The 18,617-nt window shown below is 47.9% G+C and overlaps 1 protein-coding gene and 1 non-coding gene across 2 annotated transcripts in view; both read left to right on the top strand.

Moving 5' to 3' along the window:
* USP3 (ubiquitin specific peptidase 3) overlaps window positions 1–18,617 on the top strand; it is a 29,236-nt gene that overhangs the window by 4,338 nt on the left and 6,281 nt on the right. Inside the window, exons 2-8 of the mRNA XM_056865781.1 lie at window positions 4,961–5,021; window positions 5,787–5,918; window positions 7,966–8,049; window positions 9,128–9,209; window positions 9,892–9,974; window positions 11,330–11,443; window positions 12,315–12,428. Coding sequence (XP_056721759.1) covers window positions 4,961–5,021; window positions 5,787–5,918; window positions 7,966–8,049; window positions 9,128–9,209; window positions 9,892–9,974; window positions 11,330–11,443; window positions 12,315–12,428 — 670 coding nt within the window. The remainder of the gene's footprint in view (window positions 1–4,960; window positions 5,022–5,786; window positions 5,919–7,965; window positions 8,050–9,127; window positions 9,210–9,891; window positions 9,975–11,329; window positions 11,444–12,314; window positions 12,429–18,617) is intronic.
* On the top strand, window positions 8,236–8,310 carry TRNAP-GGG (transfer RNA proline (anticodon GGG)). The gene has a single exon. It is a non-coding gene; the product is annotated as a tRNA-Pro (tRNA).

Here is an 18,617-nt window from a genome sequence, read left to right as displayed (position 1 = left end):
TTTTTCCAACAGCTCACAGTCTTGTGCAACCACAGAGAGCGATGCATCACCCCCATAAAACGAGCAGACCTTCAAGTTCACTTATGTAACTTTCAAAAATGTTGCCAACTGACTTCTTTTTGGTGTGGGAATGGGGGTAGTGTTCGTAAGAAATTAGCAGCTCATAATAACGTTACGTCGTATTTTGCTAAACAAGGAGCCCTCTTCCCACATTAACTGGGGTTAAGAATTTATTCTCTTAGCAACATTAATTGCAGTGAAAGCTAAGCCAAGGGCCCTGCCTAGCCAGGATTTTGAGGCCAACTGTTGTGAGTTACTGAGCAGGCTTCGTCGGTTGGACGGCCTTGTTGTGTTCTTGAAAGCAGCCTTGAATGTTACAGGCTGGTAGTTGTAAGCATTAGGAACAGCAAACTTATCCACAGCCATGCCTTGGTAGTGTTGACAGGTGGCACACTCCTGTCCCTTGAACCAGGTAGCACCATTCACTTCCATGCCGTGAAAACCTTCAGCGGCCCATTTCCACATGTTGAGCCTCTGCTAAAAGGCCAAGGCTTCAGTCGTAGGCAGCTGTTGTGTGATTGTTTGTGTACGTTGTTCACATTGACCCAATGTGTAGATAGCAGGCCCGAAGAGAGGGCATCTCACGGGTTGCCATGCCGATGAAAGAGTTGGTCCTTGTGCTTAGGAAACGACACACTGTCATCTTGCTAGAATCGTTGCGTGCATTTCGTCTTCTGGAAGAGGATACTAAGGATAGGATGGAAACGCAGCCGGTGTTGGTCTTCACTCTTTGTCCTCTGAAACACAGTAGTTGGGCCCCTAAAGAACTTGATATTCCTCCTCTCATTTATTGATTTCAACATGATGCTGGCAGGCAAGAAGAACTTAACTTGTGTGTCCTTTCACGTGCTCAGCATCTTGTATGAACGGAGCTGCCACCAACACAACATCAGCATGCCGTTGTGCTAAAGTTGTATGCAAAGTGGTGGAGAGCACAGTTTAGATAAGACAACCCTAGGCTTCCTTGGTGGTGATCTCCTGTCCAAGTAGTAACCAGAGCCGACCTTGCTCAGTTTCCAAGATCTAAGCAGGTGTGTGTTTGCTTGTTACCTTTATTCTTCTGATTGCACTTGTTTCTGTGAAGTTAAGGTAATAAAAGTGGACTGTTTGGTTGTTCTACGAATTCCTTCCTCCTCATGGGCATTACTAGCCTCAGCCAGGTGATGGTTCCCCCCAGTTCTGTTCATCACCTCTGCAAGTTCCCTTAGAAGCTGCTATCAACCAAACAAACTAACTGTAGGGTTAGACCTGATCAGCCAGATGGGCCCGGCCCTCGATTAACTGGTATGAGATGCTGCAGGGCAGGGTGTTGGTTCCTCCCACAGCCGGGTTCAGCACACCCTGAAAACTAACTGTTCTGGTCATGTAAGTTTCATCTTTGCACAAATCATTCAATTAATTAGGTGTATGCGTCAGTTTCTCTATCTGACACTAATGAACAGTGACATGGTTTTAAAGGTTTTTTAAAAATGTATTTCCACACTGGTGTGGGGGTTTGATTTTATTGTTGGTGTTTTAGCATGTTCTGTTTGTGGCAGGTTGCATTTACTGTTGGCCAACAGCCTTTATGGGACCTTATCTAGGGCCAAAGATCAATGTATAAATTAAGCTAGCTCAGTGAAGGACTGGGACCTCTGTTAGTATCTGAGATGTCTGTAGTGTTGACACACTAGCCAACGACCAATCTGGTTTTATTTTGTGCTTGGAAGGATTTATTTTCTTTCATTATGAAGACTGCTTGCTCCTCCAGCCCCTCTAGTAGACCAGGGAAAACCCAACGGTAGAGTGGTGGCTCTTACTGGCCACCAGTTTCCAGTGGGGTTTCAACAGTGAAGAATTTGAGCGCCAGGTAGCATAGCAAACGTTCTTCTCTTGTTTCAGGTGACAGCCGGATGGCATTAGTATCTCTGTTTTACAAACAGCAGCCACCCTTTGTCAACCCAGATGTCTTTGGTCTGAGAAACCTTGTCTGCCCTAAGGACTGCGTGCGTGGATCGGATCTTAGTGGTTCAGCCCAGTGGTCTTTGAGATGTTTTCATGGATAGTCCACAAACATTTACAGATAGTTTCTCTTAGAAAATGTGTACGTGGGCTTGAATGCATGGGAACAACTGCAGTGCCTTTGCATTCCTGAGAGGGTAGTATGAGAAAGGTCAGTAAATGTGAACTTTTCTTTTCTTGTGTTACATTTTAATGATTAGCATGCATATAATTCCTGAGTAATCAAAGCATTTTGCATATGTTGGACATCCTTCAAGCAGCCCTGTAAGGTAGGCCAGTATTACTCAGTGGGCTGAAGCGAAGGCACAGTGACATGGCCACTGAATGAATGCCTGAGAGCGCAATTTCTTAGCCGCTGTCTTATCCTAAAGCGGTTAAAAGATAATATCTGTCTGGGTACTCTTTGGAAATTTTATCCTGAATGAACTTGTGGCTTGCCTAAGCCTCTCTGGCTCAGCAGAGTTAGCCTTTCCCCTCCTTGGAGTGCCGCACAGCTGATTCATCCCCACACTGACTGCTTAGAAGGCCAAGCTCTGGTGAGACTGTGCCACGGAGTGCGGTCAGCAGCACAGCACTGGTGAAGTTTTCCCTTAATGAAGGTGTAGCGTATGTCGCATGAGTGGGGGGCTCTTAACAAAAACAAATTTTTTTTGTCATGCTTCGGCCTCCATAAGATAATGCAGTGATATTAAATGGGAGACAAAATAAGGTTCGCCGTCTCTTAGGTGTTTAAATTGGCAGTGGACTTCTCGGGAGGAGACTGTGGCTGCAGCCCAAGCGTGCCGTTTCTTCCTCCTCCCCTGCAAATGCAAAACAGCTTTCTTGGCTCCTGCTCAGCCAGTGCCGATAGGCATCGCAGTTGCTGAACTGAAACCGAGTATTTATTGGGCATGTGTATGCTTGGATGGATGATAATGGGTTTCAGTCTAGTGTGGATTAGAGCAAAAACAATTCTGGTGTTCTTTTTAAAGAAACATTTAGAATGTGTTCCTGTGCGTTTCAGCCTTGTTCGAACCTCCTGGAAGTGTAGATATTGTTTATACGTGTCCACAGATCATGTTGGCCTCTGCATTTGTAGAAGGTATTTGGAGGGTGACTTCTGTCTTGCAGTGTTATGTATAACAGGCCTTCTCCCTCTCCTTGTGTCTCTGCCCTCAAGTGGTTGGTTTGAGCTCCTTGAGGTATTTCATATGCTAACTGCTTAGGGTGGAAGTGACAGTAAGACCAGTGGGAGAAGTTAAGAGACGAGAAATTTCACACAGGACCCAAAAGGGCTGCACTCCAGAAAAGGTTTGAAGGCAGAGGAGGCCTGCCCCTTTGTGGGAACTAACCATTTGTACTTCCTTGCTATTCTTGCTGGGAAAGATTCCGGTTTCCAAAGAATGCAACCAGTAAGGCTAGTGGCAGTGACTTGGATCTTTGAATCTCTGCTCTGACATGGAAGCTTGCTGGGTGACCTTGGGCCAGTCGCACCCTCTCGGCCTAACCTACCTCGCAGGGCAGTTGTGAGGATAAGAAGTACATAAAGCAGATATGCTGTTTAAAGCTGCCGGGGTGGGGGGAGGCATAATCTCGGGGCTCCTGACTCTGCTCTTCATGTCACGAGGTTTGTTTCTTATTTGCTGCACTTCCTTTTCTTCCCATGTGTGAGTGTGGGAACTAAAGTGACTATTCAGTCTGAATCTTGTCTGAGTGTGAACAAGTCTGGCTGGGTGTTTTATCTGATTGGCTGGAATCTGTGGGGCTCAGGTAGCTCTGCTGAATGGCAGAGAGGGTGAGTGGGATCTGGGAAGCCCTTGATTCCCAGTTGGGGGGGGCACACAGCATCTCAGCCCCCCCTTTTGTCTTTTGCTCCTGATCACTAGAATATCTTTCTGCCTGACATCCAAACATGTTTTTTTTCCCCTTTTTCATTCAAGTGATTTTCATGAGGCTTGTCTTTTTGCCTGGGCTTTCCCCGACTGACCTTCATGTCGTGGGATTAGATTTCTTATCCTCCGTGACTTGTCTTTAAATCGTGAGGCGTGTGTTTTTAATTTTTTGTAGGGCACCTAACAGCTTTGGGTTCTTGTGATGCCCTCTCTGCTAACAGGGTGGCACGTTTTGCTCTTGGGGTGCAGTAGGGCTTTTCACGGCGTCATGGATTTATTGACCAGGCTGCATTTCTCCTATTTGAAAACACGTTAAAACGCTTGTGGCCATTCTAAAAATATAGCGAATGTAAACGGTGGCTGCGTTTAGACATCAGGACAAACCTCTTTTTGTTTGTGGCAGGCAGGCTTGTACAGTCTGTCGTGCAGGGAGAGCTAGGGGAGGCGTCTTGGATTTTGAGGGAGTGAGGGGGGTTTGGCTTCACAGGTTAGACTCCTCGTTAGAGGGGAGGGGGGGCAGCTCCAGTTCCCCAGGCCTGTGCCTTTTTTTGGGGGGGGGGGCTTGTAGGAAGATGGAGTTTCCAATCGTGCTTCATGTGGAAAGGCAGGGGAAGGAGTGAGAGTGCTTGCGGGAAACAGCCTTTGCAGTCTTCTCCTGTGTTGGGGCTAGACAGTTAACCACGCGAAGCACAGAAACACCTGTGACATGATGGGGAAGAGGGTGTGCAGTGGGGAAGGCAAGGGTAACAGCACTCTGAACCTCAGTGGCAATTCGATAGTGGAAGAAGTAGAACGCAGGTAGGTTTCATTATTTTTCTCCTTAGCCGATTCATACGCCTTCATCGTCACACTGCTCGTTTCTGATTTTAGTCTGTTGGAGCTGTGAACGCTTTGTGGAAAATGTTGGCTTTTCTATAACTCTTGAAATGCAGTGAAATGTGTATCTTTTTAAAAAAACACACACACTTGCTTCTGCAACCATGACACAGTCTAACTATACATCTTTTCTCCTTTTCTCCCCACAATAGTGTGCCGGTCTAACAAAAGCCCTTGGGTCTGTCTGACCTGCTCGAGTGTCCACTGTGGAAGGTGGGTATCATATTATTGTGAATACATTGAATACTGGGGGGGGGGACTTATCCCCACACTCCTTTTTAACCATGGGTGGCCAGCTCGCAGCCCAAATGCAACCATTCACACAAGCAGGTGGGGTCTGCAGCTCATCTGGACAGGAGCAGAATGGGCCATTTGCATGGCAGTGGTGTAGATCCAAGCCTGCCTGCGTGCCTGCCTACCACTCCAGCGTAAGTGTGCCGAGGAACCACTGCAAAGTGTGGGTGGCCCCAGAGGCACCACGGTGTGCGCTAGGGCGACACGCACACTGGTCAAAAGAGGCAAAGGGTGAATGTTGTCAGGATTTGGCCGAGGAAACAGAGATACGTCTTCCTCTTGGAGGAAACATTCCAGCCTAGGGGCTGCTTCCGAAACACAGAAATATATTTGACTCCTCCCGAGTGCAAAACAACAACAACATTGCTTCCCAACAAGAAGGGATAAGGCAAAGTTCTGCCCTTTTTAATTAAATGCCAGATAATCTGTGAAAGATAACATCCTTTTATTGCAGGATTTCTGTTATATTGTACTAACCAAAAAATATATTTGGAGCAAAACCAAAACAGTTTATAATTATGGTGGACTGTTTTTAAAAACTGCTTGGATGTTAACACTTTTAAGAGAACTTGGACAATTGGTGCATAGAAGGAGTGAACACTACTGTAATTAGAGCTTGCTTGCTTTTAATAGTTTTGGGCAGAAGTCTTCTGTGACCTTACCTTTCTGCATCTTCCCTTTAAGGTATGTAAATGGCCATGCAAAGAAACATTATGAAGATGCCCAGATTCCTTTAGCCGACCATAAGAGAACAGAGAAGCACGAGAAAGTTCAACATACGGTGTGCATGGATTGCAGCAGTTACAGTACTTACTGGTAAGTGGATATTTCTAGCATTTGGGTTGATAGTGTTTCTGTCGGACTTTTGTAATTATTCAGAGGGCTTGACCTGGAAACCTCTGTTAGCCACTATGTTAAATAGCTTGTGTGTGTGTGTTTATATTTCTAACCTTTCCCATGTTGAAGGCTCAGGACACATAAAAAAGCTTCATAAATCTTGAATGTTAGGATTCTCGGTTGCCAGGAGAGTCTGTTGTCTTTAGCCTGCTTTTACGCTGGGAAGGTCTAGCTGCCTTGCCCACTTAGCATATTATAAATCACATTTTGACTGCTGCAAGTGATCGTCCCTTAACGGGCAACTTCCCGTTGGCAGTTAATGTTGAGAAATAATTAAAGACTGGTGGTCAGAGCTACATGAAGTTAGCCTTGAAACACAGCCATCCATTGGGGTGATGTACTGAAAGCCAGATGTGGGTGCCCAGGGCAGTGATTTGCCCAAGGACTAGCTGGCATGTAGTCTAGAATGGCAGGGTTGTGGCTGCCTCTGTAGCTGCTGCCGTGCTTCTCAGGACTATGCGAGGCTGTGCCACCCACATGACCAGGACAGATGGTGTGGATTACGACCCTGCTGGTGGCGTGGGAATGAAGGGCTGTCACCAGCATGGCACAGATCCCTATGACTTGGCACGTGACTGCTCTTCCTGGCAACATGTAAATGCAGGGGGGGGGGCGCACAGGTGGGGCAGCTGGCTGTCCCTTCTAATTCCAGCTCCTTCTGAAGCGTCTCCCCCTCCCCCGGTTCTCTCTCTTGTCTCATTGCAGCGTTCTAAGGCTGGTTTGTGATGCTGGAAACATCCGTCCTCTTCCTTCTCCCTCTTCCAATCTCGCTTTTCTCCCTCAAGGCTTAGCAGGCCGAACGTCCCCAGTTCATGCCCTCTGTCCTTGTGTGACCCATTTTCTGGACCCCAGCAAAGCGTCCTGTTGAGTTAAAATTGAAACGTGCCAGTTCCCTGGTGGTTGCTAAAAGCCAGCCCAAACATATGAAGGTTTTGCAGGGCCCCCGGAAGATGCTCCGTGTCGGTGATAGGGGAGCGTCGAAGCCAAGGACTTCTTCGCTTGCACAACCACCGCAGAGAGCTCCTTTCTCGGATGCCTTGTGACCCACGCCTCTGCTATGTTCGGTTTGCCTGTCACTTCCTAATGTCTTTCTGACGTGGCCCTCCTTGCTGAAGAGATTTCCTGTCCCTTGCGTGAGCGGAGAGAGTTAGTATTTGGCAGGGGTGGGGGAGAGGAAGGAGGCAGAATGTGAATATTTGTTTCTTTTTCAAGAGAAGTATTTCTTGATTTTATGCATTAAGAATTACAAATCCAATATGGCAGTGATCATGTCTCCGTTATTGAACAAGAGCATTCCTCAAAGAGTACGTTTCCCCCACTTTCTTGGTTTTTAGGCATTTTCTAAAGTTATGTGTGTCATGAGGTCGGGAACCAGTGTGCTAAAAAATTTTAAAAATGCATTTTGACATTTCAGTATACCTATTTTTATAACTTAAAGATCTATTTTTGCCGGCAATGAGTCCTTTTTCCTATAAAGAGAGCCGATATTACATGTGAGTTATTAATTGAATATTGCACTGTATACCAATTTGTGCATAAAATTCAGGCTGCACAGAGCTGTAGAAAATTTCCAGTCCCTTTGTATTTGTGATCACTTAAGGGTGTAAAAGTTTAACAGCGTAAGTGATAATAAAATGTATGTTGGCATCCCTTTGGTTGCCCTGAGAGCCTTCCCTGCAGCGTGAGCAGGCGTTTGTTCTCACTCGGTGCTGGGCAGGCCTTTTCCTGCTTGTCATTCCTGACTGCTTGGTGTGCCATTTGCTTCAGGTTTGGAAGCGGAGTACCTAGACACTGCTCCTAAGGCATGGCGTGTTTAGGATGCTGGGATGGGACCATTGCTGCCCTTCTTCCGGCGGCAGGTCTTTGCCCCTCTTGTTCAGCTATAGCTATTGGAAGGATTGAAAAAGTTTCAGCCAAACCTGTCAGATTGATGAGGGTGGTGTTTTGTTTTTGTTTTTGGCTGCAGTTATCGCTGCGATGACTTTGTTGTCAACGATACCAAGCTGGGCCTGGTACAGAAAGTCCGAGAGCACCTGCAGAATTTGGAAAAGTAAGCAACAAAATTCTATGCTTGTGCATATGTGGACTTGGGTAGTGCAGCCATTTGCTGGTATTCCTAGCCAGCAGTGTCTCTTTGCTTGGAAAATGTGCTTCCTGGCCCCAGTTGATTAACCCGAGGCTCAATTCACTGGGGAACTTTCCTTGGCAAGGTACCTTTGAAATAAAGTCAACTGGGGGAGAGGCCATGGCTCAGTGGCAGAGCCTCTGCTTGGGATGCAGAAGGTCCCAGGTTCAATCCCTGGCATCTCCATTTAAAGGGACTAGGCAAGTTGGTGATGTGAAAGACCTCTCTCTGCCTGAGACCCTGGAGAGCCGCTGCCGGACTGAGTAGGCAATACTGAACCTGATGAGCCGATGATCTGATTCAGTATAGGGCAGCTCCATGTGTGCCCAGTAGCACGCCATGCCCTTAAAGGGCTGTTCTTATTGGTTGGGGGTGGGGGCTTGTGCAAGAGAAGTTGTTGGTGGGTCGTAATTGGGATACGTCTTCTGCTGCGCTTCCTTGATGGTGTTCATGTCTGTTGCGCAAGATGCTTCAAGGCAGGCCCCAAAATGTCTGGGGCCGGCCTGGAATCCACAGATGCATGGATGTTATGAGGCTCCAGTTGCTGGGGACCTTCATTCTGGATGGCTGTGGTGAATTAAAGTGGCATGTTTAGAATAATGTTTGTGTGAGCAGAGAGATGCTCTTGGGCGGGGTGGGAGGTGTCTGCCAAGTGGCCTTTCGTCAAGAAATTTTAGATTGGAGTTTTGATTCTAATTAGGGCATGTGCTCTAGGGTGCTTGCTGGAGCAAAACCTAATCAGATTAATTTGGCTATTCTATGATTACCAAATAGAACTGGCTTTGAGCTTGGGCTTGTGGGAACAGAGAAATCTATTTTAAGGCAGCAGTAAAAATTTTCATTGCAGCTTTGAAACCAGTCGTGTCTGTATAGCACACAGGAGGACTATTGCAGATGTGACTGTGGAGTTGAGACATTCCGGCCCAGTTCTGTCTGTTTGGTGTGTCCTGTTTGGATTACTTAGTATGTATGTTTTAACAGCCCCTTTATTCCTTTGCTACAGTTCAGCTTTCACAGCAGACCGCCATAGGAAAAGGAAACTTCTGGAAAACTCCTCTCTGAAGAGCAAGTTACTGAAAATAAACGTAGGTTCAACATAATTGTCTGCAGGGTTATTGAGGGTGCAGCTTGGGAGCAAAGGCTGTAAAAACCGTGGAGCTGATTTTCAAGTCTAAATGTCCGGGGTTCTTGGTGCAGCTCTCCAGCATTCTTGCCTCCAGGTTCATGGGTACCTAAGATTCCAGCTGCCGTTTGAAGGGGGCTGGTTGTTTAGCTTCCTCTGATGGGGTTGCTGCATCACCCAGTACTAAAAAAACAAAAACAAAAAAGATTTAAACTGCTTCTGTAAAGATGCCTGATATTTGGCTGCTGTTCTGTTCTGCCTTGTGAGATGTTCTGAGAAGTTCCGAAGGTGTGAAGTCTGCCACCTTATCATGGGTGGGAAGCTTGGATATGGGAAAGGCAGGTTTTGATTCCCGGAGGCCTTGCACCAAGCCCTGCTCTCTCTGCCTGACCTCTGGGCTCCGTGGGTGAAGGCAGGATAGTAGACAGTTCTCTGCTTACAGAAACTGGTCCTGGGCTGTAAATTGGCTGTGGCTTTACGTGCATTTACTCAGTGCTTCCTCTGAGACGTAGCATAGTGGAATGGGTGCCTGCTTTGTGTAATCCTTGGAAGGGGAGGGGGGGCGGCTTCAAAGGGGCAGAGTTGTGCTGGAGGTGCAGAAGGCCTGTCCTAAGAGCTTCTTTCTTTGGTTTTCTGGTTTGCAGGGGAACACCACGGCCCTGTGCGCCACAGGCCTTCGGAATCTGGGGAATACTTGTTTTATGAATGCAATCCTTCAGTCTCTCAGGTACCTTTTTTTTTTAATTAGTGCCTTAGGCTGTATGAGAACCTGGACTTCTAGATTGCGTTCATAAGAACACGCAAAAGCTCAAAAGAACGTTGGAAGAGCCCTGCTGGATCAGACCGGCGGTCCACCTAGCCCAGCATCCCATCTCACGCAGCAGCCAGCCAGTTCCTCTGGAGGGCCAACAGCAGGCCCAGACTGCCTTCCCATGATCTGGCTCTGGGATTCAGAGGTTTGCTTCCTCTTGAGTGTGGGGCTTCTTTTTAGTCATCATGGCCAGTAGCCACCGATGAACCTCTCCTCTGTGAATCTGCCTAAATGCCTTTTAAAGGCCATGGCCATCACTACATCCTGTGGCAGCAAATCCCACATTTTAATCACTTCTTCAGTAAAGAAGTATTTCCATTTGTCCATCCTGAATCTATGGCCATCAATTTCATTGGATGTTCTAGATTTCTAGTACTTTGAGAGAGGGAGAAACAGTTTTCTCTGTCCACTCTTCTCTACCCTATGCACAATTTTATAAACCTCTATATGCCCCCTCTGCCATCTCTTCTAAACTGAAAACTCTCAGACTCCTCAGCCTTTCCTCACAGGAAAGGTGCTCCAACCCCTTAATCGTCTGGGTTGCCCTCTTCTGTACTTTTTCTGGCTCTGCAGTGTCCTTTTGGAGACATGGCAACCAGAACTGCATAAATAGGCTGCACCACAGGGAGGGGCATTATAATGTTGGCTGTTGTATTTTCAGTCCCTTTCCTGACAATCCCCAGCATAGTTTGCCTTTTTCACTGCTGTGGCACACTGGGAGAAACGTCCATTGTTTTATCTGCTACAACCCCAAGGTCTCTTTCCCGCTCAGTCTCTGCAAGTTCAGACCCAAATAATGTGTCATTGGGACTTTTTGCTCTACATTTAAAAAAAAAAAACCCACAGCTCCTTCAGCCTGCCCCTGTACAACCCAGTTTTGTCAGTTCATGTTCCCTGCATAATTCTGCAACAGAATTTGGGGGAAAGAATATAAAATGCTGATATGTCTGCTCATTATGTAGTGTGTTAATGAGCAAACGAGAGGACGTTTTGGAAGACATTGATTCATAGGGTCATCATGAGGCGGAAGCGACTTGACCGCACACACCATGTGCGGGGCTGCCAGGTGCAGCTCTAAAACATTCATGTTGTATGTGATTTAAAAAAAAAAAAAAAACAAGCACAAAGCACTGTACGGTTGGTCTTTGCCGCCAGCTAAAAGGTTGCCCCTTAATGCCCACTGAATAGCTGCAGAGGAAATGGCGAGCTGCTTCTGCCCCTTCCTTCACACCCTGCCGTGTTTTCCAAGCTCACATTTCCTTCTTTCGCAGCAACATTCAGCAGTTCTGCTGTTACTTCAAAGAGTTGCCCGCTGTGGAGCTTCGGAACGGAAAGACGGCGGGCCGGCGGACTTACCACACCCGGAGTCAAGGAGACAACAGCGTGTAAGTCAGCCCCCTTCCAGTGGGACCGGACGCATCAGATGCTGAAAGAAGTGGGGCAGCGTCTGTGGTTTTTTCTGCGTTCTCATGTTTGTCCAGGAATAGGTGGACAAGCAAAAAGCTGATCCGTGAAGGAAAGCAGCTGAAATATTGGTATTTAGAATCGGTAACCCTTGCATGGAGAGAAGGGCTTTTTAAAAACAAGTAATATTAAAAAAATCACTCAAAGTAAAATTATGGGTGAAAACTTGACAGGAAAACTTGAGCTCACAAGTTCAATAATTGATTGAACTGTGCAGGCAAAGTCTCCTCACTGGTGGTGCAGCCCAGTTCATGAGTTAACTTTTTCCAAAGTGCTGAACGGACATCGACAAGCTACACACCCGGCCTCTGTTTTCATCTGTGAAACAGGGATAATATTGCCCTACCTCGTGTAGCAATTGTGAGAATGAATAAGAAGGAACATGGTATATATTTCACTTCAAAAAAAAAAAAAGCTTCCAGCACCCCCCAGAGTTTAGTGCCCCCAATGAGGGTCTCTTCTCCTAAGAGGCCAGCTTTTTGCTCCAATAGGTTTGGAAAGCAAGCCTGGAGATGGAAAATTATTAAGGATTTTGAGGAACCTCTGTTCAGCATCACTTTTAAAACAAAATACTAGATTTCTTTACTCCTTCTCACAATGAGCACACAAAGCTGCCTTATACTGAATCAGACCCTCGGTCCATCAAAGTCAGTATAGTCCACTCAGACTGGCAGCGGCTCTCCAGGGTCTCAGGCAGTGGCCTGTCCTTTTTTGTACAAACTCAATGGGGATATTCGTTGTTACTTGAGTAGATTTTTCATCCTGATCATTAACTTTGGTTTTCCTCCCCAGTTCTTTGGTGGAAGAGTTTCGTAAGACACTCTGCGCTCTGTGGCAAGGGAGTCAGACCGCGTTCAGCCCAGAATCGTTGTTCTACGTTGTTTGGAAAATCATGCCAAATTTTAGGTAAGTCCAGGAAGAAAAAGGCCGAACAATCTGTGTGGCAACCCGACTTTGTGGCGCGTCTTTCCATGGAAGGAAGGCATTTGGTTGACCGTGAATGCCATGCTACCCTAGCTCTTCAGGGGATGTCCCAACGGTGGCTTTTGCCTACTGCCTGTCAGAGGAGCTTGGTGCCCTCAGCATCTAGAGAGCGCCGGAGTGTTGTGAGGAAATTTTAGGCGTCGGCACGTGAAGATGTATGAAGTGCAGGGACCCCAAAGAGCCTGACGGGAACACACATACCCCTCTGCTTTGGGAGGGTCTGTGCTTAAGAATGTGCAGCTCCTACAGGCCTGAGCAAAACTTCCTTGATTCTCTGAATATGAGCTAGGCGCTGACAGCTTCACTGTAAATGGCTTCTGCAGTAAGAATAAATCTGTGTGCAGTAGGCGTTGTACACCCAAGACTATCAAAGAGCACAGTTCACTCCAGTAAATGCAAGTGTCATTCCTCTCCAAGGTCTCCCTGTCCTGGCCCCTGAACCTCTTTCAAAGGAGCACTGAGCCCCGGTTAGGAAAAATTGTGCAGAAGGTAAGTGGCTCCTCATTCTCAGGTTGTAAAGCTGTTCTGTTGATGTGTTGGACGCCTCCAGCAGTGCTGAAAAGATGCTCTGAGCAGACCCCACTAAGGGAGACGCCCAGGCCTTGTCCCAGGCCCCTCGGATGGATGCCTTTCCCTGGCCGATGAGAATCAAGGAAGTTTAGCACCAGTAGTTTCAAAAGTCCCAATCCTGTTTCTCCTCTTACCTCTCTGGCCAGTTACTGTCCTCTGACCAGTCATTTGATGTCAAAGCAAGAGATCTGTCCCTAAGTTGCCCTGGCAGATTTTCAGCACTGTGGGTTCTTTCGTTTGCTGTTCACAGAAAGGACCGCCTTTAACTATGCGTTGCGTGAAGAAATCCCTGCCCCAGGATGTGGTGATGGCTACCAACTTGGAAGGCTTTAAGAGGGGAATGGACATGTTCATGGAGGAGAGGGCTATCCATGGCTACTAATTAAAATGGATACTAGTCATGATGCATCCCTATTCTCCTACTGAGGCTACGGCGTCTTGGATTTGTGGGTTATTTCCTTCCATCATCCGGGTAGGCAGGACTAAGATCTTTTTTAACTTCCTGTCTTCCCTTGGCGGGAAATAGCCTGCAAACTCTCAGTTCCGTCCTGCCTCAGAAGGGTTGGCAGGTCGTAAGCGCAGCTCTTGTGCTTACTCGTTTGTAGACTGAATTTATTTCTTTAAAATTTAGCTCCTTTGTATGGTGTTTCGTTTTTTCTCTGTGAGGTTAGTCTCCCCCTGTCCTTGTCTCATTCCCTCTGTGTTTTTTCTTGCGGGCTTTGATCCCCGGAGGTATCCCTCTGGAGAATCAAGATGGCGGACGCCATTGTAGAGAGGGAGGACGACCTCCTCTCAGTGGACGACTACCAAGTAGGCTTGGTTCAGTCGGTCCACAGACAGCCCGAATCTCCCAATGCTCGCGATTGCGATGCCTTAGGGAGTGTAGAGCAGGAGAGCTCCAGCCAAACCGCGGCCGACGCCCCGCAGGGGAAAAAGGCGCGGAAGTCCGCGACAATCAAACGAGCCGCGCCGACCTTACAGGGCGGCAAGAAGAGAAAGCGCGGTCACAGAGCCGCCGCTTCTCCGAGGGCCGGGAAAAAAGCCCCCGCCGTCTCGGAGTCGCCGGATAGCGCAGAATACTTCGCCCCCAGACCGATTTCGATGGCGGCTGGAACGGCGGTGGTTTCCGGAACCGGTAATGTTCCTCCCCTGGTGGGCGGCCATTTTACCTCCCCAGCGGGCGGATTTTTTCCCGCCTCCTTCCCGGCAGGCGGCCATTTTAGTGGATTGCCCTCACTAGCAAATAGTTTTCCCCCCACCTTTTTTCCTCAAGGTTTTCAGTCGGCGCAAACGGGGGTTCCCTTTCCTCCTCCTCCTCCTCCTAGCAGTCGCATGCTGTCTAGGGAGGAGGCCGATGAATTAATTAATCTGGCCCTACAGAGGCAGTGGCAGGCTTTTCAGGCCCACCAATTGAGAACCCAGTCCCTAGCTGTTCAAGGGGGGGGTGAGTCACCCTCTACATATTCCAGCAGGTCTCTCTCTACTCAAGAAAGAGCCACTGTAACCAATTCTGAGGGCCCTTCGACCAGCTCCCAGTGGCCCACAAAGGCTGCATTAAAAGCGCAAAGGGTGGAACAGGAGAAAAACCCTGGATCCAATTCCCATGCCTCTTCCTATGATTCTGAGGAAGAAAGGGAAGAAGGCGAATTTGATTCGGAAGAAGAGGGCACTCTGGGCGAAGAGCCACAGGTCCGTCTCTTTAAGGGAGAAGATTATCAATCCCTTTTGGCTAAAGCCATTTTGGCCTTAGACCTCAATGAGGATTCGGTTGAGTCAGAGGTGAACAAGTCCAATTTAAAGCAGGGAGTTGCTGAGTGTTTTCCTCGCAAAAGAACACAGCATAACCTGGTTCCTTTCCCTGAATTTTTCCTCAGAGCTGTTCAGGAGGAATGGAGCAACCCTGCCTCTAATAGACAGACCCCGCCTTCTATTAAAAAACTCTACACTCTCGCCCCTCATGCAATGAACCTCCTTAAGCTTCCCCTGGTGGATGCTCCTGTGGTGGATCTGCAAACCCCGGGCCTTGTTCCCGAGGATGGGCTGGGATCTCTTAGAGATCAACTAGATAGGAAGGCTGAAAGTCTCACTAGGAAAGCACACGAGAATGCTGCCTTGGCTATTCAGGCCAGCGCCACTACTTCTATTTTTGCGAGGGCTTCCTTTCTGTGGGTCAAAAAATTGATTCAATTAGTGCCCCCTGATCAACAAAGAATTTTGGGTGGTCTAGAGAGGGTCCAGGCGGCTATTACCCTGATGGCTGATGCCTCCCTAGATTCTATGACGTTCACAGCCCGTTCCATGGCCTCAGTGACGTCAGTTCGGCGGGCCCTGTGGCTTAGAGCTTGGCCTGCTGATTTCAAGGCTAAGACTAATTTGATGGCTTATCCCATCCAAGAAGGACGGCTGTTTGGTGACAAGTTAGATAAAATTCTAATCGAAACAAAAGACAAAAAGCACGTTCTTCCAAAACAGTTTAGAAAGGAATCAAGAAATCCATCTTTTCAGCCCTTTCGTGCTTCTAGGCCCCAATCTAAATTCCGCTCTGACTTCAGAAGAGGTTCCTGGAATTCTTCCAGGCCTTTTCGAAGGGGAGGAAAGTTCTCTAGAACTCAGGGACAGCAGCCACGTACAGAGAGAGGGGATAAGTTTCCAAAACCAAATCCCCAGTGACTCCGATCGGGTTCCGGTGGGGGGAAGACTTCTGTTTTTCAGTTCCAGATGGGCTGCCTCCGGACCGGACCGATGGGTATCCCAAGTCATCAACGAGGGATACAGACTGGAGTTCACCTCTATCCCGAAGGATCGTTTCCTACGGTCTCCAGTTCCCTCCAAGATAGAGAAGCTCAACAGAACTGTAAGAGCCATCCAACACCTGCTAACCATACACGCTATAGAACAGGTTCCCGCTCTCGAGAGGGGCCAGGGAGTATATTCCATATTCTTCACAGTCCCCAAAAAGAACGGGGACTGGAGAGCCATCCTGGATTTAAAATATCTGAACAGAAGGATGACTCGGAAACATTTTCGTATGGAAACTGTAAAGTCAATCCTGGATTCTTTGCTCCCTGGCACCTTCATGACAGCGGTGGACCTGACGGAAGCGTACCTGCATGTGCCCATCCACAGCTGCCACAGACGCTTCCTCCGTTTCACTTTCAGGCATTCCCATTTTCAGTTCAAGGCCCTCCCTTTTGGATTGGGCCCTGCTCCCAGAATTTTTTCCAAGATACTTATAGTTCTTATCGCCGGGCTCAGACAGGAGGGCATCCAGGTGCATCCGTACCTGGACGACATCCTGATCTGTGCTCCCACAGAGGTACAATCCAGACTACACACAGCCCGAGTTCTACAGGTTCTTCAAGAACACGGTTTTCTTGTAAATTTCTCCAAGAGCTCTCTAATCCCATCTCAATCAATGGTACACCTGGGGGTCCACATAGATTCGGTTCAGAATGCTATCTCTCTTTCCCAGGAACGCTTGCAGAAGCTGAAAAAGGCGGCTTCTTCAACAGCCAGATCCAAAAAAGTCAGTCTGATGTTCCTGGCTCACCTTCTCGGGCTGATGATTTCAGTAATAGGTATCGTCCCCTGGGCGCGTTTCCGTTCCAGGCCCTTACAGTGGCAGATCCGTCCCTTCAAAAGGACATTGCCAGAAAAATGGACAAATTAATTACAATATCCTTAGAGACAAGGAGGAGCCTTCTATGGTGGTCAGATCTGAAGAACTTATCAAGGCATACTCCTTATTTTCACACAGAGCCCATTCAATTGATAACGGATGCCAGTCTTCAGGGGTGGGGAGCCTCTCTGCTAACCCACACAACCCAGGGCAAATGGTCTTCCAGGGAGTCTTCCCTTCATATCAACATATTGGAATTGAGGGCTGTAAAGTTAGCTCTCATGACCTTTGCCCCCCTTCTCCGAGATTTGCATGTCCTAGTCAGAACGGACAATATTGCAACGAAGGCCTACCTGAACAAACAGGGAGGGTCTCGGTCTGCTCCCCTTCATCGGGAGGCGGTGCAAATTTTTTCATGGGCACAAACCCATCTGCAGTCAATTCGTGCCGAGCACATCAGGGGAATCCAAAATGTACTGGCGGACAACCTAAGCAGGCAGTTCGCCGACGAAGGGGAATGGTCCTTGGACCATGCAGCCTTCTCGCTGGTTACAGATACCTTCGGTATGCCCCTGGTAGATTTGTTCGCCACCGTAGAAAACCGTCGGGTGAAAAGATTCTTCTCTCGTTTTCTCCATCCAGAAGCAGAGGGCGTAGACGCTCTGTTAAGCCCATGGCCTCGGGGACTGCTTTACGCATTCCCTCCCCTTCCCATTCTTCCCAAAGTCCTGAGAAAGATCAGACAGGAACGAGCCGATATCATTCTAATAGCTCCCTACTGGCCTCGTCGTCCCTGGTTCTCCTTCCTTCGTCAAATGTCGATTCAGGACCCGTGGCCCATTCCAACGCAGTGGGGAACCTTACGTCAGGGCCATCTAGTGCATGCAGATCCCCAGTGGTTCTCTCTGACCGCGTGGCGATTGAAAGGGGAACCCTTTTAGCCAAAGGGTACTCGAGTGAGGTGGTAGACACCATCCTAGAGGCACGCAGGCCTTCCACTAGGCGTATTTATAACACGTCATGGAAGGCTTTTGTCCGATGGACTAAGCGTAAGAAAATTGACCCTTTACATCCAGGCACCCAGGGAATTCTCCAATTCTTGCAGGAGGGAGTAAAACAAAAGCTTTCTGCTTCCACTTTAAGGAGACAGGTAGCAGCTCTAGCTACCGTTATTCCTGAGTTGGAAGGCATTGCCACTTCAAGACACCAGCACATTCTTTCATTCCTTAAAGGAGTTAAACAAACTCAACCCCCAGTTTCACATAGGTTTCCGTCATGGAGCCTTAATCTAGTGCTTAATGCACTTACTAAGGCCCCCTTTGAGCCTCTTCGTACGGTGCAGTTGAAGTTCCTCCGTATGAAGGTTCTGTTTCTAATTGCCATTACTTCTGCCAGACGTGTATCTGAACTCAGAGCCCTTTCTATACGTAAGGGGCTTTGTACTTTTCATAGAGACAAGGTAGTTTTGGTTCCAGATCCTACTTTCCTCCCTAAAGTAAATTCATTTTTCCACAGGACTCAAGAAATAAATTTACCTTCTTTTTGTCCAAGTCCATCAAATCCTAGAGAACAGGTCTGGCACACCCTGGACGTTCGTAGGGCCCTACGGATTTTTATTGATAGGACCAAAGATTTTCGTCTCTCGGACTTCATGTTCATAGGGGTTAGCAATCCCGGCAAGGGCTTGAGAATGTCGGCAGCAGCTATCAGTCGCTCCCTCAGAATGTGCATTATTCAGGCTTACAAGGCCATGGGAGTCCCTGCTCCGGACGGTATAACTGCGCACTCCTTACGCAGTGCAGCCGCCTCGGCGGCTTTTGACCGTCAGGCTCCTGTAGAAGAAATTTGCAGAGCCGCAACCTGGGCTTCGGTTTCTACCTTTACGAAGCATTACAGGATAAATACATGGTCATCAGCTCAGG

Source organism: Euleptes europaea, chromosome 20, assembly GCF_029931775.1.
Source record: "Euleptes europaea isolate rEulEur1 chromosome 20, rEulEur1.hap1, whole genome shotgun sequence".
NCBI lineage: Eukaryota > Metazoa > Chordata > Lepidosauria > Squamata > Sphaerodactylidae > Euleptes > Euleptes europaea.
This window is presented reverse-complemented; position numbering and strand designations above follow the sequence as displayed.